At 56.1% G+C, this 26,579-nt stretch overlaps 8 protein-coding genes across 8 annotated transcripts; 6 read left to right on the top strand and 2 right to left on the bottom strand.

The window, feature by feature from the left end:
- Positions 1-3,595: 3,595 nt before the first annotated feature.
- On the top strand, positions 3,596-4,192 carry PHYSODRAFT_329353 (hypothetical protein; the record flags this gene model as incomplete). The annotated part of the gene is made up of 1 exon (XM_009525824.1): positions 3,596-4,192. The coding sequence occupies one exon, from the start codon at positions 3,596-3,598 to the stop codon at positions 4,190-4,192; it is 597 nt and encodes a 198-aa protein (XP_009524119.1).
- Positions 4,193-7,053: 2,861 nt separating this feature from the next.
- On the bottom strand, positions 7,054-7,722 carry PHYSODRAFT_494387 (hypothetical protein; the record flags this gene model as incomplete). Its single annotated transcript, XM_009525823.1, has 1 exon — positions 7,054-7,722. One exon carries the CDS (start codon positions 7,720-7,722, stop codon positions 7,054-7,056), a length of 669 nt encoding a protein of 222 aa, XP_009524118.1.
- Positions 7,723-8,885: 1,163 nt separating this feature from the next.
- PHYSODRAFT_557474 (hypothetical protein) lies at positions 8,886-9,869 on the bottom strand (the record flags this gene model as incomplete). The annotated part of the gene is made up of 3 exons (XM_009525822.1): positions 9,675-9,869; positions 9,157-9,590; positions 8,886-9,071 (listed from the first exon to the last, which is right to left on the bottom strand). Exons 1-3 carry the CDS (start codon positions 9,862-9,864, stop codon positions 8,886-8,888), a joined length of 810 nt encoding a protein of 269 aa, XP_009524117.1. The 5' UTR covers positions 9,865-9,869.
- A 1,445-nt stretch (positions 9,870-11,314) lies between these two features.
- PHYSODRAFT_329351 (hypothetical protein) lies at positions 11,315-13,345 on the top strand (the record flags this gene model as incomplete). The annotated part of the gene is made up of 1 exon (XM_009525821.1): positions 11,315-13,345. The coding sequence occupies one exon, from the start codon at positions 11,315-11,317 to the stop codon at positions 13,343-13,345; it is 2,031 nt and encodes a 676-aa protein (XP_009524116.1).
- A 436-nt stretch (positions 13,346-13,781) lies between these two features.
- On the top strand, positions 13,782-14,702 carry PHYSODRAFT_489741 (hypothetical protein; the record flags this gene model as incomplete). The annotated part of the gene is made up of 1 exon (XM_009525820.1): positions 13,782-14,702. The coding sequence occupies one exon, from the start codon at positions 13,782-13,784 to the stop codon at positions 14,700-14,702; it is 921 nt and encodes a 306-aa protein (XP_009524115.1).
- Positions 14,703-15,088: 386 nt separating this feature from the next.
- On the top strand, positions 15,089-16,990 carry PHYSODRAFT_313603 (hypothetical protein; the record flags this gene model as incomplete). Its single annotated transcript, XM_009525819.1, has 4 exons — positions 15,089-16,403; positions 16,479-16,603; positions 16,678-16,789; positions 16,848-16,990. 4 exons carry the CDS (start codon positions 15,089-15,091, stop codon positions 16,988-16,990), a joined length of 1,695 nt encoding a protein of 564 aa, XP_009524114.1.
- A 362-nt stretch (positions 16,991-17,352) lies between these two features.
- On the top strand, positions 17,353-19,752 carry PHYSODRAFT_256307 (hypothetical protein; the record flags this gene model as incomplete). The annotated part of the gene is made up of 1 exon (XM_009525818.1): positions 17,353-19,752. The coding sequence occupies one exon, from the start codon at positions 17,353-17,355 to the stop codon at positions 19,750-19,752; it is 2,400 nt and encodes a 799-aa protein (XP_009524113.1).
- A 296-nt stretch (positions 19,753-20,048) lies between these two features.
- Positions 20,049-26,544, top strand: PHYSODRAFT_495013 (hypothetical protein; the record flags this gene model as incomplete). Its single annotated transcript, XM_009525817.1, has 7 exons — positions 20,049-20,387; positions 20,490-20,642; positions 20,719-20,991; positions 21,077-21,313; positions 21,394-24,599; positions 24,651-25,782; positions 25,837-26,544. 7 exons carry the CDS (start codon positions 20,049-20,051, stop codon positions 26,542-26,544), a joined length of 6,048 nt encoding a protein of 2,015 aa, XP_009524112.1.
- Positions 26,545-26,579: the final 35 nt, after the last annotated feature.

Here is a 26,579-nt window from a genome sequence, read left to right as displayed (position 1 = left end):
GGTGTATCCGGACTTCACCAAGAGATTCAAGCTGTACGTGGACTCCTCGCACCTGGCGGTGGGGGCGTGCCTGATGCAAGAGATGGACGGCCGAGACCGGGCCATCGCCTACGCGAGCAAGATGCTGGTGGGGTCCCAGCGGAACTGGATCGGACGGTACAACGTAGATCGAGTGCTGGGGCGTGGTCTGGGCCACGCGGAAGTTCCGGTGTTATCTCGACCACGCGGAGTTCGACCTGTATACGGACCACCAGGCCCTGACCTGGATCTTCGGTGAGAATACGCGGACGACGAACGCGAAGTTGGCGCGCTGGGCTATGGAGTTGTCCCAGCTACGCTTCAAGATTCATCATCGTGCAGGGTCGCTCATGGGTCACGCGGACGGCCTGTCGAGGCTTAGACAGCGGCCCGTTATTGGCGCGGTGACCATGAACGACCTGCTCAACCCGCCCGGACGTCTCGAAGGTGACGGTCCGGGCCGGCTACGACCTTTGCGGCTTGAAGACGTATGGATCCCTGCGGCGACGCCCGAAGGGCGTGGCGCCGACGAAGTCGGGGAGCGTTCGGGCCGAGATGAGGGCCGTGGAGAAGTGCGACGACCGCTGCGTCTGGAGGACGTGTGGATGACTGGAGCGACTGACGACGAGGGTACGGCCGTCGAAATCGAAGAGCAGCATGAAGGCGATGAGCGCCTGAGCGAGCGGGTCGAGCCGGACCTGGCTCCGAGAGCGGACGAGCGAGATATCGTCCCAGCCAGAGAGCGGGGCAACGACGAGAGAAGAACGGAGGTCGCGCGTGACTTCGAAGAGGCTGCTCGAGGCGAGGGTCCGCGTCTCACGCAGGAGGAGCAGGAAGAGGACGAGGGCGGCAGGACGGAGGCGGACTCTCCCTCCGCCGTGGACTCGTTCGGGCTCGACAGCGAGAAGTTCGTCGAGGAGCAAGGGTGGACTCCGTGGATGGTGGCGATGAAAGCGTTCCTCGAGAGCGGAGCTCTCTCGATGGACGTGCAGCTACGCGTGCTAATTCTACGGATGTCACCGAACTTCGTGATGAAGAACGGCGTGCTGCTGCTTTGTGGGCTTTACAGCCATCTCGTACGACGCTGCCACGGGCGCATGCCGACGAAGGCGCCGAAGAAGGTCGCAAGGTCGGGGTTGGACGCTCTGTGTGAGCGCAAGGACGCGAAGGAGCGCGCAGAAAAGGCAAGTCTCAACAAGCTGCGTGGCGTACGTCGTCGATCGGCGGTGGTACCGTCGAAGCCGGTGACGAACGGGCCGGAGGTGCCCGTGGTCGTCGACGAGGCGGACGGGCAAGGTCCGACGTGCCCCGCGACTGCGACGAGTGAGGACAAGGGCGAGGCTGGCCGAGGACGGCAGCCTGAAGTCGGGGAGAGTTGTCACGGGTCACGGTTGAGACCTCGACTGACAGATTTCCTGACGATGCTCGAAGGCGCGCTGGAGCACGAAGAGGCGCAAATTCAAGAGGAGCAAGGGCAGGACGGGCAAGCATATCAAGTGTGAGTGGTTATCCCACTCTTCAAGGCAAAGATGCCGCGAGATGGCGGGCTGGGCGCGGAACGTTCGGTCTCCAGCCGCCAAGGACGGGTGTCATGGACGCCAGGAAGCTCGTGCACGGGAGGTGTGGCGTCACCAAGTGGTTGCAGTAGGAAAGGAAGCGGGCCGGCGGGGTAGCCGTCGGCCGCGCATGATGTGGTGAAGGATTCAGTCGTGAATTCTCCTCGTTGAAAGCAAGAAACCCTTTGTATTTTTACGAGATTGCCTTCCTTTCTTCTAGCGTCTTACCAGCAAGCTACGCGTCTACTCTTTGTTGGCCGAAGTACTCGACCCTAACGGAGGAGGACCGCGATATCGGGTACCCGTCGATAAATGCTAAGATTTATGCGCATTATTTACCAAAGGTTGATACTAATCGTCGTTTTATTATTCACCAAATCCGGCATCAAACACTTACGGACGCTCTAGTACACTATGAAAGCGTCATGGCTTCGCTGAAGGCGTATCAATTTGCGCCATAATCGACCAACCTTAACTGAAGATGGCCAACATGACTTGTCTAGGTGCAGGCTGCATTTTTTTACATGTCAATTTGCTCAATACTGAATCACTCTTAGCCGAAGATGCTCAACCTCGTGTCTGTCGCCAAACCAATCAGCTCAACTCGACAGTGACACGAGCATCGTTCGTTTGAACAAGACTTTTTTCCCGGCGTTGAAGCACCCATTTCCAAGGAATCAGCCCATTAGCGTATATATCATTCCGCAATTTATTCCCCAAGCCCTCAAGTTAAAAGTTTGTTTGTTTGCTTTGTTTTTGAATTGAGGATCATTGTTGTCACTTAGCTAACATCCTCAAGTCAAATGGTCAAGATCAACGCACCATGCGTCGCTCCTTCGTTCCGCTACTGTAGTTCTCTCGTCTGATCGTTAGCACACAACATAGTACAAAAAATGAGCACAGTATACCTTACCTGCAAAATTAATGAAATAGCTCTCTCTTTGCTGGTGCCAACGCAGCCATTGGACGCTGACCAGGGTGTTATGTCACCGATGGCGTCATCAGACTAGGCAACCTCAATTGGTTACTTTCGGTTCCTGAGAACCCGCCACGATAAACAAGAGCGGGGCTTGCTGGTTACCAGCCTCACAAAGGTTTGGCTGAAACATCATTTCCGTATCGATACACTTCGATGTGCGCAACTATTTGTTCAATTACCCATTCTCGGGCAGATGCTGCGGCTGCGAAGCAGGCGCAGTAGATGCCCACGTTAGAATCAACTAGAGAGTTGGATTGGTAGTGCTTTTAAGGATTAAAAACAAAACAACTTTGGGATTTACAATTATTATCCGCTATCGTCGTCCATGAAACTATTTGTCGACCTGTGTACCCTCCCGGAGCAACGCTCCGGGTTGCCTATTTGGTGTCGCATGAAGCCGTGCGTGTAACGCATGCGTTTAAGTATCCATCATATATTGAAATATTATGAAAATAGACTTAATAGGTAATCTGAATAATTACCTAGTCGGTCTCTATCAATGAAGAAGCATCAATCGCATCATCAAGTTTCATTCGAATCATTTCCAGTTCTCACGCCTGAAGCCGCAGCAACATCAGGGTGCATTTACAGCACGAAGGTAAGAATAGTCGTCTGCTTGGGAGGGCGTTGCTGCAGCTTATAACTTGTTTGTATTTGGTTATTAAAACAGCGCGGAGGCAAGAAAGCAAATTGATATTATCGTAAGTACTTAAAGGTCTGATTATATGGTAGATGTGGATGCTCATAATATAAAGGCACAGTGCGGGCGACTGGTGCGCCGCAAGTGGGGCGCGCCTAAGGCGTGTGCGCTGTGCGTTTATCTGTTTTGTACTGGGAACACCCGAAGAATGAGGGAGTGGACAGCTCCCAACGGATTACTTGGACGCGTAAGCGTAACTTGGCGCAACCTTCGCGGCACAGTTCGAATAGTGAATGTTGACCCAGCAACTTCAACGACTTCAACGGCAGTGACAAGATATGATTGAATTGAATAGATCTGATTGACTACTGACAGTTTGCCTATTGATCTCAAGGCGGAATAATGTCTAAGGATGCTAGCTGCGCCGTCCGTGGCGAAGGCAGGCGAGTGTCGAATACTTTCGAAGCGCTTTCAACTGCGAGCAGTATTGATTCCGCCAAAGTAGTGGCGTCGGAAAGGAAACGCGAGCGTGATAACGCTAAGCAATCAGCTGCTGAAGAGCTGCTTAACAGAAAGAAGCAGAAGCGGCCCCTTTACATGCGGGATTACCGTGCCAGACACAAGCGAATAAAGATTGCAACGCGCTCGGGTGGTGCTTTGGCAGAAACGACCGTGGGTAGCAGCGACCAGGGCTCCTCTCGTATCACGGCAAGTAGCTGCGAGCGGCGCGAGTGCGATATTGACGGCAACGTATCAACGGAAGAAGCTACTAAAACGAAGAGCGCTGAAACATCAGCTGGAGTGGCGGCGCAAGATAAAAAGCGCAAGCAGGCTCTTTACTCGCGCAATTACCGCGCGAAGCGCAAGAAGACTCTCGCTAGTAGCCGAGAGGGTGTAGCAGATCGTGGTTCTAGCGATATGGCGCCTGCAGAGATGGCTACAAAGCAAAACAAGTTGAAGCGGCCTGCAGATACTGTGCGAGCATCCCGGGCTACGTAGAAGAAAAGAAAAGGTATCATGGTATTGTTTCGATTCGATGCAATATTCTAGTCTCTGATGGATTGGTTGTTGTTTTATTTGCAGAAAAAGAGTCGCGGCAACGAGGTCAAGATGAACGTCTACAGGACTTAGCATATTCTATCTTGCTGAAAAACAGCATAACTGATGACGAAATGGCTTTGATGGAGAGTGGACAGAAGTTTACGGCTGATCCGAGATTAGCTTTGGCTTACCATTACTGCTGTGGAGGTCATCCAGATGCATTCGTTTTCAATGACGAGCACGTTCGTGAAAGTGAATCAGTGCGGGAACGATTGATGAGAGTATTGGATTCTCCCCCAGGCGTAGCTGAATACGCACGCTGCCAAGAATCAGCGGCAGCTGCAGATCCGTCATTGAGTGGGATTTTTGCGTGTGCTTCTTGCTGCGAATTTCTGGTGGGATCTCAGTGTGGACACGTGTGCATCCCGCTTTCTGGTCTACCAGAAACATTTCAAGTATCAAGCGATGAATATAAGAAGCGATATAGTCATCTTTCTGACGACAAGGTGAAAAAGTATGCTGTGGAGTGGGCGTCACATGCTTGGGACGGAGTTACGCAGGATACTCTCAGGAATTGTTGGAGGCATCCGGGGATAGTAAGCTCAATGATGCATGCACATGCGCCGCACGCAACCTCCACTAAGCTCAAGTTTTAGTAATTCAGTACATTTGAATCAATGTGAAGCCTGCATGAATTTTACAACCTTCCACTCTCTATTGGTCCCACTCTGCCGAATCTGACAGGGCTGTCCGTATATCAATTACTATATAGTGCTTTGGACTTCATCTTAATTGCGAAAGACCTAAACACGGACAAGCACTTCAACTTGACACTGCAACATCTACCACTGCCGAATACAGCACTTCTTCTCATAAGTGTTCCCAGCTAAGTCGCAGACGGCCTAGTTTATTTTTGCTATCTCAGCCCCCGCGAAGCCCTAGTAAATTGCCTGAATGTTGCCTGTGTCGTCGCCCCCCTCCGCTTATGTACGATCTTGATGTTGCGGATACATCATTCGGTTGCCGTGAAGTTGTGTTTTTGCACGGAACTCCGTGTGTTTTTTTGGCAGCGCCAGTGCGGCGAGGGGGCGCGTGGGGTCCGCATGGATACTGGAACCAAGTCCGAACGGCGACTTGTGTTTTTCGAAAGAAATCCGAGGCTTTCGATTCGAAAGTTTCGAAGAGCACTCGGAGACGCGCAAAACGAACGCTGGACATATGGATGGCCGCTAGTCCACACCAGCAAGAACGTTATGTGGTTGCCGATGACTACTGTCGCAGCACAACCGGTCATCCCTGTCGCTCTTACGAGCCTAACCCCCCCCCCCCCCCCCCCCCGAAACGTCCACGATCATCACGTACGGTTTGAGCTACGCCGTACCGTGCCGTGCCGACTGCGCTCGCCAAGCACACCGACAAAGGTCTGTCCATTTGGCAAGACCCACCTCCGCTCCCATCACAACTATGCCGCTCTGTGTAAAAGCTGATGGATCGCGGCACGCGACTCGCGGGACCAACCCCAATAGGTCGGAAACCAACTCTGCATGAGCTAGTGGTTGCGTTACTTTTTTAATTAAAAAAATGTTCAATACGTAGTATCGAAAAATTGAATTAACAAGAAGCAATAGGCGGTGAAGTCATGAAGTGAATAGTAGCCGACAGCATATTGTTCCGTGAGCAGAAGTTGATCGTAGAGGGTAATGCTCCAGGATACTGACGTATTGCTAAGTTCCAAGTCAACTTTGCAGATGCTGCGGCTGCGAAGCAGGCGCAGGAGATGCGCTGCAGTGAGCAATTGGGCTTTACCTTCTACAAAAATATAGGTCTGTAATTTCAGGGCTTCTTCGTGCAGCGCGCGACTTTGTATGAGGAGTACTTATTGTAGCAACTACAGATACTACATGTACGAGGGCCTAACCCCGACTGGATTAGCAATCTAGAACAAGCTACATGAAGGGGTTGTAATAAACTTCAAACTCAAATTTTTGAGGCAACTTGCCGACAGTCATAACACAAATGCAACTAGCACGAAAGACTTCATTATTTTCAGTGCGCATGATTGTTTTTTTGCTTGTTGGGGTCCAGATCCGCGGAAAGGAACAACCAGTTGCATGAGTGGTTAAAGTCACAATTCAGACCCTCGCTATCAACTAATACTGCAGTAACGCACTCGGCGAAACCCCCTCGAGTTCGTCTTGGGTTCAAAGAATGACTCTCGAGCTGAAGCCTTGGGAAATCTCCGGAGCGCCATAGTGCATTAATTGCTTAAGTAGTAGTAATAGTGATTACACTGAGAATCTATTGTCGATTGGTCCTTCCTTTTTAGAAAATCCTACACTTCAAAAAAAATCGGTGCCGACCTTGATGTTTAGTAGAACTACTGTGTAGTTGGGACCGCCACCCACATGCATTTACGTACTTATTGCAGCTTCGACATGTGACGAGGGTAGTATCGATTCCTAGACTGACACCAGTGGAGAGCCCAGCCCATAAATGCTTAAAGTCCTGGAATACTGCGTTGCAGACCGAACGGAAAAACCTGGTGCGTACGTGACTATCTGACCATTGGAATCGGATTTCGTACGATGATTAATTTGCTTGCAAAATTCCCCAGATGCTATACCGGCATTTCGCTTTGAGTAGATGGTTGTGAGTCTACACCAACTGTGGAAGACGGAGACCTCAGGTAAATTCAACCAATCGATAATTCTCCACATCTATACGGACCACCACAAGAAAGCCGTCAGTTTGTCGATAGCGTCCTTGACTCTCTATTGCTGCGGCAACCCAGTAGTACATAGCGTCGTTGAAGAAAAGTGCTAACTCTGCTTCTCCATATTGTGCGAGTGACACACTCCTCCCTTGTGCACATACTTGATGCAGCCTTCCACCCGGCACTCCGATCCATCGCCATGCTCACGACACACGCCTCCTCTGTGCGAGCACTTGCTGCACCCCTCAACCTCGCACAGCACCTGTCCGCCGTGAATCCTGCACTTGTTCTTGGCTTGCTGGCGCCGCGTGCATCCGTCCACGATACACAGTTTCCCTCCCCCGCCTCCGTGCTCTCGACACATTCCAGCTCGATGTGCGAACTTGGAGCAGTCACGCACCCGACACTTCTCCTTCCCTCCGTGGATCCTGCAGCGGTTGTTCACCTGTTCCCTGCGCGCGCAGCCCTCGATAACGCACTGCTTCCCTTCGCCCCTACCGTGCGCTCGACACAGTCCTCGACTCTGGGCGGCCTTCTCGCACCCATCCATCCGACACTGCGTCCGACCGCCATGAAGTCGGCACACGCCTTTGGCTTGCTCTCGTCGGTCGCAGCCTTCCACCAGGCACAAGCGACCGCCTTGGCCTCCGTGTGCTCGACACAAGCCTGTGCGTTGCGGATAACCCTCGCAACCGTGGACAGCACAGCATCGCAACGACAGTGCAGCGGGCGCCGTCGTGTCTGTTGCAGGAGTTGAAGGTGCGCGCGTAGGCATCCCTGATAATAAGCTGGGGGGTGAAGAGGGCGACAAGAACGACGTGGTGGCGGGCTCCATCGGAAATGAGACTTTCTCTCTCTCTCTCGATCTCGCTCTATACAAATCAAAAGGTCACTCTATCCCAACAACAATAATTCTCACAAGTCGCAGATTTCTCAAGACAAGAATTCACAATGAAAATCTGCGACTTGTGAAGCTGTACACTTCAACAACTGACACTTGTGATAACGATCAGAGCGGCGAAGACACGGCTACCCTCGTGGCGGAGCGTATCCCCGTAGAGACGTGGAACTGATCCGCAAAGCTGGACGAGTTATATCTAAGTCTTCTACTGCGGCGGTTGGTGTGGGCCAACAACAATTTGGACCGTCGAGTATCTTTTGGCAAGGCCTCACACACTCGGTGAGATTCACCTCGCGGTGCCTTCCTTTTGAAGGGGGGCGGCTTCACGGGGCAGGCGAATCGCACGGGGCCTGAGCCCAATGGTCAAGACGTGATGCACGCTCCAGACTCCTCTTTCGGCCCACTGCTTACACTGCTCGGGATTCAAGCGCTGCGCAGAGTTTGCTGCGATGATTGGACGACATGGTCGAAGTCGTGCACCTGCAGCAGTGGCGAACGGTGAAACCCAAGGTGACCATGCACTGACAACTTCCTGGAGCAAGTATATATGGCAGGATAACGGTCGTGATTGACATCGTCGCATTAGCACGACTGGCGCGAATGTCAGCTTTACGTTGTCGGCACGATGGGGAACGGAGCGGCGAACTCGATCCAAACCTTGTGATCGCACTCTCAGAAAATCTGCTGTTATTGTGACGCTTCTTCAACGGCTTCAACAACTGGCAAATTGTCATAGACTTTAGATACCGATCATGCCGCTCCATCCTCCAACCACAAATTCAAGTCTTCGACGGGGGACAGTTCTGATTCGGGGTTTCCTGTTTCGTCACACTTGTCGCTGTTGCTTCGAGTCTTCTTACCAAGGTCGACATGCTCTGTTGGAGGCTCAGCCGTTGAGTGTTGCAGCATTTGCTGCTTCTGTCGCCGGCGGACGGCCTTCCGTCCAATCTGGCTTCGCTTGCGCTGCTCAAGACATTCGCACAGCAAATCGTAAGCTACAGTTTTGATCAAACCACGGCAATTTCGGTCGTCATATTCTAATGCACCTGAGGTAGCGCGATCTCCAGCGTTCGCGGCCAGTCACCAAGCTCTCGGAAATTGATCAACACGTCAACGACCGTGTTGACGTTCAAGATGTGATCCAGTCGCTCCGGGATGTTCTCCTGAATCGGTAGCCGAACCGTCCTGATACCTGCTTCAGTAGCTGTGTTTAGTGTAGCCCCCTGCGATGCGTTACAGCACGCGCCGCTCCTGTTAGCTGTCAACAAGAACCAAGAACACCTGTAGCTCATAGATTTCCTTCCTTACCTTCTTGCGAGACTTGTCCACGATGCCGCCAATCACGTAGATCTTGGTCGGATCCATCTTTTCCAGCACATTCGGCGAGTCGGGCGACAGATACACGAGCTCGTCAGGAGAGAAGTGTTCTGCAACACTATCAGCGCCACGCCGCCACTGGACGTGCCAGTGGCTGGCGCCGAACCGCTCCAGAGAGTGCTCCAGTTGCTCGCTGGGGTTGCAGAAGAGCAGTTGGAACGGCTCGGGCATCTGCTTGATCGCGCCATAGCTGAGCTTGAGCTGGTTGGCCAGGCTTCGGATCTCCTTGTCGTTCATGATGCTGTCGAAGCCCAGATCGATGGCAACTCGCTGGTTGGTGGAGTCAGTCGCCGCCGCTCGCTGCAGACGCTGCAGAGCTTCCTCCTTGTCCGCAGCCTCTTGCTGCAAGAAAATCCGACGCTCCTCTGTCGAATAGAAAGGAGGAAAAGGATTATTAAACGATTGCAAAGGCTGCAATACGTCCCGCATCAATGCAAAACATCTCGAACCTTCAGTCATGCTGTGCAGAAGCTCATAGCGCTGCTTCCTCTGGCGCTCGCGCGCCGGGCGCTTCGCGCGCAACGCTGAATTTTTCCTAGGAGGCTGGGAGGGCGGAGGGAAAGATGTGGACGCAGCGGTGGTGTCCGCATCGACCTGTACGGCGCTGGCGGGCGAAGAAGTCTCGGCTGTGGGTATCATTTCTGGGAACGGCAATGCTTTGACACAGGAGGTCGTTACTTTTGACGGGGAGGGTGGAGCGAAGTATTTTGTGGAGGATAGTACTTTGGTCTGAACCCTTTTATTTTGGATAAAGTATGTGCGATCTGACCCTTTTTATCTTGGATAAAGTAGGTTTGATCCACGTTGAAGTTGGCGCTGCTTGGCGCGTGCTTCATTAGCGTCGCAATGCTTGCTAGTGTCCGATGCCAGCAGAGTCCAGCGGGGAAGATCTTCGACTTTGGTTGCGTGACGGAAGCCTGTTTGCCTCATGGACTCCATGGTAAAGTTACAGTGGAGAGAGAGACCTGAGAAGCAAATCGCCAGCATCAATCCGGTTGCCGACTTCGCAGAGAATGAGTCAATGCGGGCGTGCAGTGGCTGCACTCTGTGAGGTTCCTGCAGCGGAGAGGCCTCTGGTTCAGCCCGTGGATGCCTGAATCAACTTGACAATGCCACCCAGCAGATACGCGCACCTAGACATCCTGGCGAGCAGCTGGACGCGCGCAATGCGGAGACGAACTGGGCATTCAAGTCCGGAGAAGTTGAACATGATGAAAGCTCGAGCGACGCGATATACCGGTAACGGCCTCCGCGTAGACTGCAAACGTGACGGCGCTGCAGATGCAGGTAGGGATAGCCTAAGGATGGATGAGCTGTTGGCGAGGAGCCATGGAGAACTCTATGGCAACAGCACCATCCACGGCTTGTCCTGAGTCGCCAAACCTCGGCGGCCGAGGACCGCGCCTTCACGACGGTCGAGCAGGGGTCTTGCTTCAAGCAAGTTGCTTGATGCGGGGTGGGACCAAAGCACTCTCTCTTGCCATATGAGAGCTCCGTCCAAGATGCCGCGGGCCACGGCCGCTGCGCGCAAGCATGTCACCTGCGTAGCGTATCGGAGATGCTGCTGTATCACAACACCAAGTTGGGAGATTCTTGCAGCCCCAGCAACTCAGCCACGTCTTCATTGCGGCGGATGGAGGCGCCAATGTATCGCTGGCATGGGTGCGGAAGCGTTTGAAGCGAGGTGACACACAGGCACGAGGCCAAGTGGCGGGGCAAGGCCCCGGCGTCGTCCCGTTGCAAGTCTGCGCACTTCGGATTAGACCTTCGGCGCATCTACGGTCTCTACAATTGTTCCCTCTGTTCCGTCATATCGTGGCTAACACACACCGCACACCATGTGTAAGATCCCATACAGCATCTGTCTCTACCTCTCCCATTGTCCTTCATACCCCGTCGAATCCGCTATCGTAGCTGCTCGCGTCCGATTGTGGCCAGCAGGTCACGCGTGATGCGCCATAGGCCGGGCGCGGCGATCCCATGCGCGGCGACGAGGGCACAACGCGCCGGACGCCGCGAGGGAACCAGCCGCGCGCCCCCCGCGGCCACAACCAGAAAGGCACCGAGCGGTTCCTCCGTGCCAGCAGCGATGGCCATGCTTGAGGAGCCCGCAGCAGCTGCGGCCGCAACGCCTGAGCTCAAGAAGGCGGCCACCGCAGTCACAGACACGAGCAGCTCCAGCAGCGGCAGCGACAGCGAGAAGCCGCCGCAGCGCAAGCCCGCGGACAAGAAGCAGCAGCACCAGCAGCACCGCGAGTCGCAGGACACGCGTCGCTCCGTGCGCGCCGACTCGCTGGGCGTCGACCGCAGCTCGCGCCCGCACTACAAGGAGGGCATCCGCCTGGCCGAGATGGGCAAGTGGACCACGCTCATCGACCGCGTGGCGTCCGAGCCGCAGCTCGCGCGCCACAAGGACCACCATGGCATGCTGCCGCTGCACTGGGCCTGCACAGAGGACGACACGCCCCCCAAAGCCGTGCGCGCGCTGCTCGCGGCCTTCCCCGAGGCCGTCATCACCAAAAACAACGCGCAGTACCTGCCCATCCACATCGCCGTCAAGGCGCGCGCGCCGCTCGAGACGCTGCGGTTGCTCGTGGACGCGCGCCCCAGCTCGCTCATGGAGGAGACGCCCGCGGGCAAGACGGTCATTCAGCTCGCCAAGGAGATGCAGCTCCCCCAGGGCGCCATGGAGATGCTCCAGCGCGCGGAGCAGGACTACCTGGACCTAAGCGAGGACGACGACGAGGCCTTCGACTACGAAGATGTCAAGAGGGAGATCGAGATGCAGAGCCAGCTGCTGCGCGAGAGCATGCTGCACCCGCCGTCCATGAGCGGCCCGAACGCGTCGCTGCCGCCGTCCAACCCGATCGGCGCGGCCTTCGACCTCAGCGCCTCGACAAACCCGTTCGAGCACAGCCAGAACATGGTGACGACACTCAGCTTTGTGGACGGCACGCTGGTGCAGTCGCAGTCCAACTTGTCCAAGACGGTGCCCATTCCTCGGAAGAACGACGGCAATACTACCACCACCACGCAGCCGTTGGTGACCGACACGCTGTCCCCTCCTACTGCGTCGCCGTCTGTGCAGGCGCATGGTCCGCCTGCGTTGGGGCCTGCACGCTCTAAGAGCGCGCGCGAGATACCGGCAGCTCCAGCTCCCGCTAACTTTGATGATTCTGCTTACGGCCGACCAATTTATGAGCCCGACCACAACGCAGGTGTGTGCGGCGTGTGCTACAAGAAGTTCTCCATGTTCCGCAAGAAGTATCAGTGCAAGGGCTGCTTCACGTACTTGTGCAAGAAGCACGTGGCTGGCAAGATCATGCTGCCCAACTACTCCAAGAAGCGATCGGTCTGTGGTGACTGCTACCGCATCCACCGCAACGGCCCCATGTCGGCCAACACCGCGTCAGGTGCGGCCGGCCGGGCAGCCCGTGCGTCTGGAAGTCAGGTGTCTAATACTGGTCCTCCGACTGACAAGAAGGGTCCGAACCTGCGCACCAAAACGTCGCTGCCGCCTCCGTCGACGGTGTCGGCACCTTCGACGGTACCCGAAGCAACGGACACGATCAGCAACAACAGCATGCTATACAACAGCTCACGCCCCAGCAACCCGCTCGGATCTCGTATGAACGGCGCGCGCACGACTCGCGCCGAGTCCACGCACTCAATGATGGGCCGCCCCTCGAACGTCCCCGGCCCGCAGATGAACCTACGCTACAGCACAAACACCGCCGGTGCACGGCCGAACCGCGTGGCGAGCGGTGGCCGTACGCACGGCAGCAACACGGCCATCAGCGACACGACTGTGAGTCTTACGGACAGCGACCACCAGACCGCGGACGTGAGTGCGCTGCAGCACCGCATCGCGACGCTGGAGGAGTGCAACAAGATTCTGATGACCCGCGTGGCGGACCAAGAGAAGCAGTACAACGAGGCCATGCTGCTGCTCACCACGACGATGACGCGCGTGGCCGAGATGGAGATCCGTCTGCCTACGGAGCAGCGCAAGTCGTACCGCGGCACGGGCGGCTCGACGACTGCGTCGGAGAGGGCGTCCGAGTCGGACAACAACGAGAAGTTCTCCTTCCCGACCCCGTTTGTGGAGAAGTACGATTGAGCGCGACTACTGTCGTTGGAGTCTACGCGTGAAGTATTAGTATAGACGTCGCCGCGTGCTCGCACAAGCGGACCAGCCCCAACCAGCGCACATTGGTACCCAAGGACGACAGAGGAGCGCTACAGAAGTTTATTATTTTGGTTTGGGATACGTTGCAATGTTCAAATTGATTGATGAAGTACTCCTTTGATCCTTCCTATGCATGTATCCGTTGCGCCCAGACTCCCTACACAGTAGTGAGGTCTCAGTAGCGCTCACCATTTTTAGGAGCTAAGACGTGAAGGCCTCAGCTTTGAGCCCCGAAGCTTATCACACTATTGATAGAGCTTCCTAGAGAGGAAGGAGCGAAGCTGTTTGGCTTGAAGGAGCTGCCTCCGCCTCCCTCACTATCCAATTCGCCGGCCTTGTAGCACCAGTGCAACCAACGCGCAGCAACATGAGTGACCCGTTCGATTTCCTCAACCCGATCGCGTCGACCAAGACTCCGGCCGAGAAAGCTCTCAGCGAGCCTCACCACGCTCCGGTGGGGGTTCCACCAGCTCCCGTGGCGCCGATAAACGTCGGAATGGGCATGCCCCCTCATGGCAACATGAGCATGGGGATGGCCCCTCCCCCAGCGTTCAACGGTGGCGGCATGAACATGAACATGAATATGAACATGGGCGGCATGCCTCCTCCCGGTGGAATGATGCCTGGACAATTCCCCGGTGCCCCAGGAATGGGAATGGGCATGGGTCCCGGAATGATGCAGCCGATGAATCCGTTCGGCCAGCAGCCGCCTCAGCAAGCCCCAGTCATGTACGACAACATCAAGAAGCTGCTAGAGAAGAAACCCGTTGTGGACGATGCGTCCATGGACTTCTTGGAGGGTATCGGAGATAGTGGTGGCGCCAAGGTGAACAGCAACCCGTCCATGGAACCTGTGCGAACCCCCGAGCCTGTCGCCAATCCCTTTGGTGCTCCACAAGCCCCTGCTTCTGATGTCGACTTCAGCTTCTTAGGTGGTGGTGGTGGTGCTCCCCCTGTCGCTCAATCGACCGCGCCTTCTTCGGGCAGCAAGTCCAGCGCTCTTGCAAGCCGACTTGCACACGGAAAGCGACCGACTCAGGAGGCCGCGCGCAAGAACCTCGGGTTCAACGCCGGAGCTTTCGCTGGCACAGGCCACACGGCCAAGATCTCACTGAAGAGTGTTGCAGGAGGAGATTCTGCCCCAACGTCGGTGACTAGCGAGCCTACTACCGTCGACGACTTCGTAGCGGGCAGTGCGTCACTGGCTCCGGTCGACGATATCTTCGCCGCAGCCCCAACCAACCCTCCTGCAAACCCGGCCTCGACCTCGAACGACATCTTCTGGTAAGATGCGGATTACAACCAGGTCTGCACATTATCTAACCTGCACACCTCGAAACTCAACCTACGTTGAATAAATTTATCATTCATCAATCACTCTTTGGATTACTCCTGCGCTTTGGGCTGCAGGATTCGCATCTCTCAACGTCCACGCTTCAACGCGCGTCCGTTTTGCCGCGAATTCCAGCGCTAATTCTGCGTCTTGAGTCCGTTGCGCGCGTGAAATGCTGCACCATTCACGCCGTCCCACGACCTCCGCTATATATACGAAAGCGGTTTCTGCGATGTTGTAGTTAGTGCCCACCAAGAACCTCGAAGGTGCGCGGTCATTTCCTGCTTTCTCGCAGCTGTGCAAGCGTCCGGTTCTAGCAGACTTTTCCCCACCGCACCAACATGAGCGACCCGTTTGCAATGCTAGACCCCATGCAGAAGCCTGGATCGTCCTCGCAAAGCGGTGCCTCATCATCAAACTTCTCCACGGCTCCTAGACCGGCGTATCCACCGATGGCCAACCCTTTCGACAATTTCGCGAGTGTGAACCCGATGGCCGGTGGAAACAGCATGATGATGCCTCAGCAGCAGCAGCAACCGATGCAGCCGATGTACCCGAATGGCGCCAACTTCATGACCCAGCAAGGTCCTTCGGCCTTTGGAGGCTTGGGTGGTGGAGGCCAGCAGTTCGCAACGTACAACCCGTACCAGCAGCAGCAAATGCCCGCCCCCGCCCCGGTCATGATGATGCAGCCCCAGTATCAGCAGAATGTCAGCAATGCCCCCACCAAGCTCATGCCGATGCCGACCTACGGCGGCGAGCCGATCATGTACGACAACATCAAGAACGTCATGAAGCCTGCGGATCCGTTCGCCACGTCGCCCAACTTCGCTGGTATCCGCGCTCCCGAGCCAACGCTAGCACCTGCGCCATCGCACCAAACCCGTGATCTGAAGTCTACTATCGTCGACTTCGACCCTTTCAGCCCGAAGGGGTCCACGCCGCGGACACCGTTCGACTTCCCCGAAGACGCGAACACGTCGACGACCCAGTCGTCCGGTGGAAACGACCGAATGTCATCCTTTGGAGGCAGACGCCCGACCCAAGAAGAGCAGCGTTCGCAACTGGGCTTCTCTACCGAGGGCTTCGCTGCAGCTTCCGCCAAGCCGCTTCAATCCAGGATCTCGTTGAGAGACGTGACGGCCAACGCGAGTACTGCCAGCGAAGACAATACCCCGTACTTCCTCGAAGGTAACGACGCCTTTATGAGCTCGAATTTTGCTAACCTAGATGACTTCGAGACGACCTCGAGTAGAAGGGGTAGTGGCAATGAGCGTCGGTCGTCGAATCCCCCCTCAGAGGCGACGCAGCATGGGGAAATCCCCGAGGAGTGCGAAAAGGACGAATACGACGTTCGCTTCGAGAGCGGTCGCAAGCTTGGGGTCCTCATGGAGCGTGTCGACGTCTGGAACGAGGCTAACCAACGCAAAGAGACGGCGGTGGTGAAGCTCGTGGTGGAAAATGGCGCCGCTGACCGCGTCGGGGTAAGCATTGGCAGCACCGTGGTGGCTATCAACCGGAAGAGCGTCGAGAACGAGTCGTATATCGCCATACTGGACATGATCAAGGCTGCACCACGACCACTGCGTATGCGTTTCAAGCGTGGGCCTCAAACGAAGGACACGACTCAAGGCACAATCCTCACGAGGATTTCCAGTACGTATTTCTCCCCACAGTTCCAGTTTGTGAGGTTTGACTCTTGTTCTAACGTTGTGAACTTTTCTACTGTAGATGGCACATTTAGCGTTGGCAATCTGACGTCGGGCAACGCGACCTGGACAACCAAGTACTTTGCTTTTGGAGGCTCCAAAATGGACGTACTACAGCTCTTCGTGTCTCGAGCGGCCTACCATGAGGTTGGATTTGCTGTAACAGCATGCACAGTTTGACGAGAAGTGAACTAACTCTGTGCTTGCTGCTGCGATACCAGTGCGTGATCGCTCTATACGAGAAACGTGGCGTTCATACCCAGATCCAGTCGTTCCGCCTGTGCCGAGACCACAAAATCTCGCCGATCAAGTGCAAGATCTACAAAGGCTACGGTGCGTATACTTCAGCTTGTAGCAACAACCGAAAGCCTACTGACTCGCACATTTACAGGCAATCTGCACTACTTCTCGCTGACGGTGCCATCGCTGCGCTTCGTGGCTGCCAAGTTCGCGAGCGATGACTACGAGACGATCAAGAACATTTGGTCCAACACCTACGACGCGATAGAGCGCAAGAAGCGTATGGCATACTAAGGACCAACGCGTTCTCCCCCACCAATTTACCCCCTTCGTCGTAGCAGCAGCTTAACCATACAGCCCACCAGCATAAACTAAAGGAAAAACACTGATTATCCATCACCCCCCATTGAAACGCTGGTACTTCCTGCAATCCACCCGCAAAAATAGTGCCAACCATTTCTGAGGACAACCGACAGCTTGTCACCCGTGGCGTGCTTTGGCCATTCCCTCTATTCCGGGACGTCGGTGCATCGTCCCCGCCGAAAACTTCTCCACTCCCGAGCGCTCGGACTTCCCATTTGGGATTGACGTCGGCAAACCGAAGCCCACCCCCCAGTTGACTGGAGGGAGAGCGACTCCGTTGAGTTCCTCGAATCATGAGTCGCCTCGTGCAGATCGCTCAGCGGTCCAACAAGGCCCCCGTGGGCTTCAAAGTGCAGCTCGTGGTGCACCGCTTGAACGCCAACTTGGCCGTCAAGCATGACACCGAGCTGGTGGCTGTCATAATGGGCCGGAAGAAGAAGATTCCGACCAAGCCCGCAGTCTACCATCCTGCTGACCCCGGTGACGATGGCTCATTAAGACGGTTGAACGGGTCCAGGGCGATTCAGTCGTCACAGTCGAGGAGCGGAGACACAGGCGAAGTTGTCTGGGGTGACATGGTGGCGTTCTCCAGCACGCTCTACATGGCCAAGTCGGGGCTCTTCCAGGCCAAGCGCTTCCAGATCCACATCAACACCGTCGGCGAGCACGGGAGAACCCTCGCGGTATTCGAGTTTGACTTGGCGGAGCTTGTTCCCGTCTCGAAAGACTCGGGTAAGGAGAGCGTACGCTTGAACACGACCAAGTGCACGGATGATCCTCGAGCTTGCATGTCGATCACTGTTGTAAGCTCTCGGGTGAACCGCGGACGCGATGGCGTGGGCCACGAGAGGTCTTACGTCGAGGACAGCACGAGCGAAATGGGTTCGGAGATGTCGGCGTACACGAACAACAGTCGCGCGTCCTCGTTGGCCTCAAACTGCCGCCGCAACATCGACACGCCCATCCCTGAGCATGTCGGCCTTGGCGAAGGAAAAGCTGACGCTATTCGCACTGCTGGACATCCAGCAGCATCGGACGAGGCCGTTGCAGCGGCTGACAATGCTCGTGACGAACTTGTGAAGGCTCTGCAGAACCTGGAAGCTCAGCTACGAGAGAGTGAAGTGGCTAACGTCAAGCTCGAAGCTGCAATCGAGCAAAAGGACCGAGAGATCGAGCGGCTCACTCGAATGGCAGCGGGAATTGGCGAGTCAAGCTCCGAGGCGGAAGATGGCGTCATGCAGGTGGACTTCCTCGTCTACATGACGTTGAAGGAGCAGTTTGACGCCTTGAAACTCGAGCACGAGGCTTGTCAAACGGCCCAAAAGAGCGCGGACGGTCCTCCAGCTGCCAGTGGCATGTACACGATTGCTGATGTAGAGAACGAGGAGGAAGACAACAAGGAAGAGGGTGGTAGTAAACCCAAAGAGTCCGTCAAGGACGATGTCTCCGAGGCTTCTTCTGCGAACGAGTACGTGGATGCTGAGGAGCCTCATCTGGTTGCGGAGGTGAGCGCGCTCAAACAACTTCTAGCGACGCAGCGCACCGAAGCCGAGCAGCTTAACGCTACCATTCAGGAGCTGACTTCTTCTAACACCGAGCTCGAGGCTCAGTTACGGGAGCTGCGAGCTGCCATCGAGCAGAAGGACGAGGAGCTGCAGCTCTCTACGGCTGCGCTGCAACGCGCTGAGTCCGTGCGCAACGAGATCGGTGACACCGAAGCTGGGGAGGCTGAAGCTCAAGCGCAGGCGTTGGAGACCGCTCTGAGCGACAACAAGCGCCTGGAGCGTCAACTGCTCAAGTTTGACGGCGCTATGACCGCGATGGAGGAGGAGAAGGCTCGACTGCTGGCCCAGCTGCGCGAGGCCGAGATCGCCAGTGCCAACGCGCAAGAAGAGATCGTCAAGGTGCAGAACGCCCTCGAGCAGCTCGAGACCAAGAGCCAAACGCTGTCGACGAAGCTGGAAGAGGCGGATCAAGCGCGCGAACGCGCGGAGGAGAACGCCGTTGCAACGGAGGCGACGGTCGGCACGCTGCAGCAGCAGGTCCGCGACGTGTCGACCCAGCTGCAGGAGACGCAGCAGGAACTCGAAAGCCTGCGGGACAACCAACTGACCGCTAGCGCAGCCGCGCTCGAGGAGGCGACGACGAAGCATCAGGCGCTCGAGCGGCTCTGGGAAGACGTCAAGACGGAGAACGAGCGGCTGCAGGCCCGCGTGGAGGAGCTCGAGTTCTGCTTGGCGCAGTCCGAGGCCAACGGCGACGAGAAGGCGGCCGAGCTGCAGGCGCAGGTAGACGAGGTCAAGCGCGAGGCAGAAGCTCTACGCGAGGAGCTGGAGGCTCTGCGCGCATCGAAGACGCAGATCGAGAGCGAGTCGCTCGAGCGCGAACTGCAGCTGCAGGAGACGACGGAGACCCACCGCCGCATGTCGGTGGACCACGACGAGCGCCTGAGCAGCGAGATCATGGCGCGCGAGGAGCTACTGACGCGGCTGCAGGAGCAGGTGCAGCAGACCGAGACGCTGTCGGCTGAGCTCAGCTCCAAGGTGGTGGCGCTCGAGCAGGAGCTCGACTACTTCCAGGGCGAGCTCATCGAGAGCAAGATGAAGGTGGCGCAGCTCACGCAGAGCAACGACGAGCTGGCCATGCGCAACCGCCACCTCGAGAAGGACGCGGCCGCGCACGCCAAGAAGTAGTAGATATACAGTAGTAAGACAGCCCAGATACAGAGACACAAGCTACAAGGTGCGCCTATCCAACAACTTCAACTTCAGCCTGGGTGACGCAAATGTAGCCATGTGTCAACCGTCAAACCATGTACACCACACCATCTGCTTACGCTATGTGCACCACATGAAACCTAGGATGTGTACTGTAGTTGACATAGTGAAGCCCACACAAAGTCAGTCCTGAAAAATTCCTCGCCGAGTCGAGTCGACCGCACGATACTGCAGCGCTCGGGGGAAGGGGGAGCGCAGGACACAGGACAGCGATGGATCTGTTCGCGCGCGCGCGGGGCGTCATCGACCAGCGCGCAGCCACGGCGCGGCGCCTCAGCCACGAGCAGGACGCGACGGCGCAGGACGCGGCGCCGGATCGCGCGCCGCTGAGCGGGCCCCAGGCCCGGGTGCGCGCGCTGCTGGATGAGATGCAGGCCAGCGCGTGCTGGGGCGAGAAGGAGCACGAGGGAGAGGAGCGCCGCCTGCTGCAGGAGCTGCAGACGTGCGTGCTGGACGCCGAGAGCCGCCAGGCGCTCGAGAAACTGCCCAAGCGCATGTGCGCGTACGAGTTCAAGCCCGGAGACATCGCGTGGAACTGCAAAGTGTGCCAGGTACAGGGTCCTGCAGGATGAGACGGGAGGCTGGGGGTATCTGAGGCTCATTAGGATGTTCCTCTCACTCCTTTCTTCGTTGATGCTGTTGTGCCGTTGCAGGTGGACGAGACGTGCGTGATGTGCAACGACTGCTTCATCTCCAGCGACCACGAGGACCACGAGGTGTTCTTCTACTACACCCACAGCGGAGGCTGCTGCGACTGTGGAGACACGGAGGCGTGGGCGCCCGAGGGGTTCTGTACGCGACACAAGGTGCGGAATTAATTTTGATATGATTTTTTTTAATTTGGGAAGGTAAACTTATTTTTTTATTGATTTTTTGCTGTAGGGAGCTCAAGACGCAGACCCATTGAGTTTTCTGCCGCCGGATCTGCTTGTGAACTCGCGTGAGTGCATTGGGGAAGTGATGAAGCTCGTGCTGAACTCGGTGAAGGAGGCCAGGTTCGGCTCGGTGATTAACGAAGACGACTTGGAGGTGGTGCGGGATAAACTGGGGAGCGAACCGCCCGAGAGAAGATACTCTGTTATTGTGCACTACAACGAGCTGCAGACGTCGCAGGAGTTCGCGACGGCGCTGAATAAGGCGCACCCCGCTATTGCTGTACGTGCTGTGCTGCGTGATGCGGTCAGTTTGATGACGGGTTGTCTGATATTTCGTTGTTGTGGTTTGCGTGCTTTGTGCTCAGTATCAAATGCTGAAAATTGTCGGTGAGACGTCGTCGCAGAAGCAGAGTACGGTGCGAGCGAAGGCGTCGCGTGAAGATGTTCTGGAGCTCGCAGCGTCGTTGCAGAAGCATGGAATTGTGACTTCAATTGTATCGTGCGAATATAAAGCGAGGGTCCCTTTGATTAACTCATTGCTCCAATGGCTTGCGTCGCTGGCAAACCTTTCAGACGGCCTTTGTCGCCTGATTTGTGAAAAGGTACGATGGCAGCTTGGAAAAAAGTAACTACACGCACTGGACACCGTAAAGTCTAACTTGGTGATTTGCTGTATCCACAGATGTGTGCAGTAGAGAGCTTAGAGCACAGCGAGAACAGCATGGAGGTGGATGAAGCTGACGACTATCCGATGCTCCGAGCCGTCATTATGGCTGACTCATTCCTGCCTAAGACCGAAAGCGATGCTCTCCACAGCCTGCTAATGGCTCTCCTGGCCGACCCACTTTTCAAGCAAGCGTTCGCAATCTCATTCACGTCATCCTACCGCCAGCTGTACCGAGAGTTCGCTGCAGGCGTTGGAAGCTCGACCGCTACAATATTAGCCTTCAGCGTTCAATTCTTCAACCGAGCTACATTCGTGAAAAAGTTGGTTGCCGAGTATGATCTTCTCGAAGTGCTGGTCAACTCAGTTCTCGAAACTCTGCGCAAGAAGAAGAAAACCGATTTCGTGGACATTGCGTTCGAGGATACATGGAACAGCATGGTGCACGTGCTGCACCCAGATCGCAGCCAGGAGCTGGACGTGTGGGACGTTTTTGCTATGGGGATCCAGCGCTCGCAAGGGTCTACTTTACGAGACGTCGATGTGAGCGCACTGGTACTGGAAGCTGAGCGTGCAGGCTATCACATTAGGCATCAAAGGGAGATGTCGCCGTTTTTGAGCCTGCCCCCTGAAACAGAACTCACGGGACGCTTTGAGCTTGATGTCACGTCGCCGGTATTTGTTTGCCGCCGCTATATGTCGGGCTTACTGGATTTGCGGTATGTCTTGCAAATTGAAGGCATTTCGGAGAGCTTTGTGCTGGACAAAGGGGGTTCTCGCTTGGCGCGTTTTTTGCTTTATCTAGCGTACATTCAAGGTGCATGCTCTGAAGTTCGGCGCTTTGGAGATCACGTGGAGATGGAGTCGCGCGGCTGGGTTGTTACTGTGGAATTCGTGTCGACGACATCGGACGTATCTTCGTGGGTTGTATCAAATGCCTTCAAGACTGCGGGGGGACCTGATGCCACGCGCTCGCCGGAGGCATCTCGGCATTTGATCGCAAAGCTCGCAAAACCTATACTTGAGGCATTTCACTTTTGGCTGGCATCAGCTGGCAAGTATTTCCCCCCTCCCGACTACCAGGTCGGAGACACGCTTCGCGCGGACCAGATTGAAAGTGCTGTGTCATGTCATTTCCCGCTCCAACGTACGCTCTCGCAGCTGATCCGTGCGTTGAGTGACTCCGCGAACGGCTTAGATATTTTCCTGTCCATGCTTCAGAGCAGAGTATTGGAAGACGATGAGTCGGTTTGGATTCACGATGCTGATAGTCCTATTGGCTTTTGGCATCGTGTTCACCTGATTGAGCCTGTGCTGCAGGCAATCGTGTGGGATGCCCAGGTTCACTCGGGCTTGTGGGTGCGGAATGGAATGTCGGTGATTAACCACAGCATGAACTACGGTGAGCCTCCGTTCTGCGCTCGCTTCCGTGATCTCGATTTGCTGCTGCTCCAGTTTAGTTTCCAGTTGGTGGGTGTGGATTGGGTCATGGCATCAATCATGGAGCTCTTCGATGTGGAGGAATGGTATGAAGCGGCCCAGAGCTCCGACGCGAAGGAAGCGGAGCTCATGGTTACTGAATGTTTGGCGCTGCTATCGCAACTCGCATCTGAACTACCGCCAAAGGTTGTTGATGGCGACGCAATGCGCAGCTTGATTCCATACCTACGCCGTGAAATCGTTCAGCGTCTATGCGTTGGACCGTGCGCCCACAGCGACCTATCGAAGATCGCGAACGAGTTTTTCTTGAGTCGGGAAAACCTGTTTCCAGTCAATTTCTCGGGTGGTCCCATTCTCGACCAAATTCTGAAGGAGGTGTGTGTCGAAGCAGGATCATCTGGAGCTGGAGGAGACTCATCCGCGGCTGGCGGAGGTAAATTCCAGTATCGGTTGAAGCCAGAGCTGTACGCCGAGTACAACCCGACGTTTGTGCACTTGACGCGCAAGCAGCACGAATCGGCCCATGAAAACTGGTTCCAGCATCGCCTTCGCTCGTCCAAGAAGCGAGAGCAAGAGCAAGTGGATGGAAGCCCGAACAATACGCACTCGACATGGCTAGATTACCCCATGGTGAACATGTTTTTGCCGTGCCCGCTAGGCTTCAGGCTGTCCCGGATTTCGATTTTGCACGAGGACGTGCGAAGATTGGTATACGAGTCCCTGTGGCGTGCAACGACCGACGCTCACAGTAGCCTGAGTGTTTTGTCGCGAGCGGTGCACTTGTTCACGCTCCAGTTGTATGTGGTGGAAGATGTGCGATACTTCCAGACGATGGTTCCAGCGACGGATGCAGAGCACTTCGAGCTTGAACGAGCGTCTCGGATAGCTGACAGTTTTATCGAGTGGATCCCGCAGGCGCAACCCAGTTTGTATGCAGACGCGGAGCCGCGTTGCGCCATCCTGCATTTGCTGTTGAAGCTGAACCCGTGGTCCAGCCACGGTGGAAGTGCCAGCATGACGAAGTTGGATGGCGACCAGAAGCATGAGATTGGTCGAGGCATTGACTGGCTGCTGCATCGGTTATCTCGTATCAGTCCCGAGTGCAAGAGTGTCGTGGAGCAACACCAAGTGACCGAGCAGGAGTCACGTGATGAAGCTGCGCGCAAGCTAGCCTTGGCACAGAGGCGAAAAGAGGCACAGATGCGCGCGATACGGCAGATGCAGCAGCGCCAAGCAGCGTTCGCTGAGCAGATAAAGGCGATGGCGAACGAAACCGAGCATGCCGCTGCAGGTGAAGACGAAGCTGTTGGTGAAGGTGAACGGGAGAAGCAAGCACATAGCGGATCTGACGCTGCCGGCGATGACAGCGACGTCGAAATGGATGGAAGTGAAGGATCCATGACCGATGACGCGCCTTTGGTGGAATGCGCCATGTGCCACTCGGTAGACTCGGAAAACAGCTTCATGTGCTACGTTGGCTTTGCGCAGTGTTCGCCTGTGCTTTCTCGACTGAATGGCGGTTCGCATGGACAGTATCTGAGCACTCCAATGGACGAAATGCACGTCGGAGAGGATATCCCAGTTCACGTGCGTCTTTGCGGTCACTCGGTGCACCACAAGTGCTGGGAATCGTACCATACGTCTCAGTTCCAGAGGGCAATTACGGGTGGACACCACCGTCACGCTCTCAATGCCGTTGATGTTACCAAGAAGGAGTTCTTGTGCCCTCTGTGCAAGTCAATCTCCAACGTGCTGATCCCCACAACAACGGACGAAGTCAACACGTCCCTCCCGTCCATAGAGCGCAGAATATCTATCGACGGCTCGAGTGAGAGACCCATGGCTATCGTAACACAATTAGAGATGGTTCGCTGGCTGGAACATGCTGTCGGGAGGGAACACGCAGCCGCAGGCTCTGACGTCAACGACTCAACTGATAGCAGCGAGGAAGCAAGCGCGATGCTTCTGGAGCAAAAGCCTGAAGTTGGAGCTTCGAGTGACGAAGACCCGGGCGAAACGCAGCAGCTAAACAAGTGGCTAGAGGATGGCTTGGCATCGCTGTGTATGGCTGTTCACAAGGTGGCGTGTGGCGCGATGCAGAAGTCTCAGCCTGAACGCTATACCACCTCTGGCTGCAACGCTTTGTTCCACACGTTGCTGTGCTCATTCCTCGACACGCATGACACGGATCAGTTGCGCGAACATCTCTTTCTGGAGGCGATGCGCTTCCTGCCGCTGATGCTGAAGCACGTGAGCTCGCGCGTCACTTCGAACTCTTCGGTGTCTCCGACTGATTTGTACGCGAAAATCCTCCACTTGCTCTTCTACGGCGGGTCGGACATTCTTCCCGATGGAACTATCGTGCTGGAGAGCGAGCACCCGAGCACGCAGACGCAGACACGGAAGCAGAGCCAATGGGGCAAAGTTCGATGGCCTCAAAAACCGCTCTTGCTCAGTCATTTGGGCAGTGTCTTGATGAAGGGCCTGCTGTTGGCGAGGAGTGAGGAGGACGCGGTGTTTATCGCTCGGCTTGTTGTGCTCGCACGCCTCATCCAAACGCTGCTGTGGTACGCGATTACGAGGAAAGAGGAGTTCACCAATGCGATGGCGGACGACCTGGCGTTCTCGGAAGAAAACGTTGCTGTGTTTGTTGCCTGCTTTTCCGGCGAAAGCGTTGACGCTACCGGCGATGTCGATACCGACCGTGAGGACGCGGTGGGGACCCAGTTGGAGCTGCTACTGAATGCGCTTGTGACCAACTGTGACGGAGCGTTCCAGGCGGGGCCAATTGCGGACAAGCGCCAGCTTCTCAACATTGTCGCGTGCGAGGTTGTACCCATCGCGAAGGTGGCGACCTTCATGCTGCAGTCGCTGACGGCTCGAGCAACGTCGCACCATCGTGCTGGCACCACCGCGGCTTCGAAGCCGATATTTATTACGCAAGAAGACGTCCTCGCTGTCGGGTTCGTGAAGCTGGACGCCTTGCAGTTCAACGAGGCAGCGGGCAACAACAGCAGAGAGCAGACAGCGCTGACCCAGCTCGTGTCCGGCTGGGTGCACCGCTTCAAGGCTGCGTACGAGGAGATGAACGACCCGCACGCCATTCTCCAGCAGTGGCTCACGACTGCGAACGTCGACCGCGCCGAGAAGTTGGTGCTGCCGTCCTTGTTGAGCCGGGACCTGCACACGATGCACTCGACCATCTCCGTGTACTCGTCGGGCGCCAACCGCACGCGGTACCTCCGCTCGCTGCCCCGCGCGTACGTCAAGTTCTACTCGGAGCTGGCGAAGCGCAAGTGCCACGCGTGTCACCAGTTCCCGGCGCGTCCGGCGGTGTGTCTGCTCTGCGGGATGCTGCTCTGCGCCGCCAACACGTGCCCGTCGATCCACCTGGACAAGGGCGGCTACCCGGACGAGGCCAACCCGGGCGCGTGCACCGTGCACGCCAAGAAGTGCGGGCGAGGCAGCGGCGTGTTCCTGCTGGTGCTGGAGGGCGCGGTGCTGCTGGTCTACTGGAAGCTGGCGGCTTACGTGGGCAGCCTCTACGTGGACGAGTACGGCGAGGAGTTCGGCGAGCGCAACCGCGAGCTCAGCAAGGGCCGCCCGCTCTACCTCAACGAGGAGCGGCGCGAGCGGCTCCTGCGCCTGTGGCTGCGGCACGAGATCCCGAACGAGGTGGTCAAGATCCAGAACAGCTCGGAGCGCGTCATCCGCAACAGCCACTACTAGTCGGTCGGTCGGTCGGTCGGTCAATTGAGCAAGGT

The sequence above is a fragment of the Phytophthora sojae genome (genome assembly GCF_000149755.1).
Source record: "Phytophthora sojae unplaced genomic scaffold PHYSOscaffold_3, whole genome shotgun sequence".
NCBI lineage: Eukaryota > Oomycota > Peronosporomycetes > Peronosporales > Peronosporaceae > Phytophthora > Phytophthora sojae.
The sequence above is the reverse complement of the archived record's forward strand: the minus strand, read 5'-3'. Positions and strand labels throughout refer to the sequence as shown.